The 1,701-nt window shown below is 43.7% G+C and overlaps 1 protein-coding gene across 1 annotated transcript; it reads right to left on the reverse strand.

The window, feature by feature from the left end:
- Positions 1 to 434: 434 nt before the first annotated feature.
- TM35_000021700 (uncharacterized protein) lies at positions 435 to 1,205 on the reverse strand (the record flags this gene model as incomplete). Its single annotated transcript, XM_029021488.1, has 1 exon — positions 435 to 1,205. The coding sequence occupies one exon, from the start codon at positions 1,203 to 1,205 to the stop codon at positions 435 to 437; it is 771 nt and encodes a 256-aa protein (XP_028886910.1).
- Positions 1,206 to 1,701: the final 496 nt, after the last annotated feature.

A 1,701-nucleotide genomic window follows, 5' to 3' on the forward strand; every position in this document is an offset into this window, starting at 1 on the left:
TATATATAATGGATTCTGTTTTTTTTTTAACTCCACTTTCACGTTGATTTCTTTGTTTGTTTGTTTTTTTTTTCTTTTTCGTTTGTTCCTCTTTCGTGCATTGGCATTTATTTCATATCTCTTTATAAAGAGATATGAACGGCCTCAAGCAGCAACTACAACGTATACATACATGTATATATATATATATATATATATATATATATATATACAGGATAGCAACACAACGGGAAAAAAAAAAAATTGAAAAACCACCAAATCAAGAATAATCATCATAACCATCACCATCCCAATCCTCCGAATATATTACACACCACCAGCATATCTCATCATCATCCACCATCATCATCATCATTATCACCGTAAGCCGTCCTCAGAATAATAAAAAAAAATAAATAAATAAATAAACCTCTACAATCCATTTATTCCTCACCTCACGGGTTATTGCGGACGGCGGGGGCATCATACAGCCCGCCCAGCTCCCACTGCGGCACGAGGATCTCCGACACCATGTACGCCAGCGGCACCGGCGGCGCGAGCACCGTGCCCACCGTGTCCTCGATCGCGTCGTGGATGAACGAGTCGTCGAGGTCCGCCTCGTCGGTCGGCGGCAACACATCGCGCGGCGCCGCCTCCTCCCGCCACGCCGCCCGCAGCGCGAGAAAAAATTCCTTCCCGACCGGCAGCTCCGTCGCGGGCGCCTCGCCGTCGGCCGGCGGGTGGCGAATGGCAGTCGTGCGGTTGTCGGGAAAAGACGCGGCGGCGCACGTGAGCGGGACGTGCGGGGAAGTCGCCGCGACGCCGTGTTGTTGTCGTCTGCGGCCGGCCGCCCACTCGCGCGTGAGTTTCGCCTCCGTCGTCGCCAGCCACGAAGAAGAAGAGGAAGAAGAAGAAGTGAGATGATGGGCGTTGGTGTTTCTATTCATATTCATATTGGTGTTTGTGTTTGCGTTGGTCGCCGGGGAGTCCGGTGGGAGTGGCGTGGGGACGACGTTGACGGGCTCTGCGGGGATCATCACCGGCGGATGTCCCCCGCGGCGCTGGAGGGAAAATAAAGAAGTGGAGTTGTGTGGATGCGAGGAGGGATGCGGTGGAGTATGTTGGCTGTTGTTGTGGTTTGTTTGCGGTGAGCAGTTGTTTTTGCTACTGTTGTTGCTATTATTAGAGTTGTTGCTATTGGTATTGTTGGAGCTGCTCTGTCCCATATACAGAGTTATTATTCTACAAATAGACACACAGAGAAACCTCTCTCTCTCTCTCTCTTTTTCTCTATGTTTGTTTGTTTGTTTTCTTAATTGTTTTTTTTTTTTTTTTTCTTTTCCTTCTTTGTGTGTGTGTGTGTGTGTAGGGTGCACAAAATAAAGAAATACACAAAAAAGGAAAGAAGGGGTGGATGTGCGGTTACCACTTCCTTTTACGTAAAGGAGAGAGAAAAGAGATGAAAGGAAAGAAAAAGAAGATATAAATACATTAAAGTATAGATATACAAATATATATATATACATATACACTATTATTTATTATTATTGTTTATTATCATTATTATTATTAATAATATTATTATTAATTTATAGTGGTACATGAGGGGAATTATACGATTGACGGGGTGTCAACCATGGAAATACAACGGTGTATACACAACAACAATAGAGAGTGAAATAATAATAATCATAATAATAATAATAATAATAATAATAATAA

Source organism: Trypanosoma theileri (assembly GCF_002087225.1).
Source record: "Trypanosoma theileri isolate Edinburgh chromosome Unknown TM35_Tth_2_V1, whole genome shotgun sequence".
Classification (NCBI taxonomy): domain Eukaryota; phylum Euglenozoa; class Kinetoplastea; order Trypanosomatida; family Trypanosomatidae; genus Trypanosoma; species Trypanosoma theileri.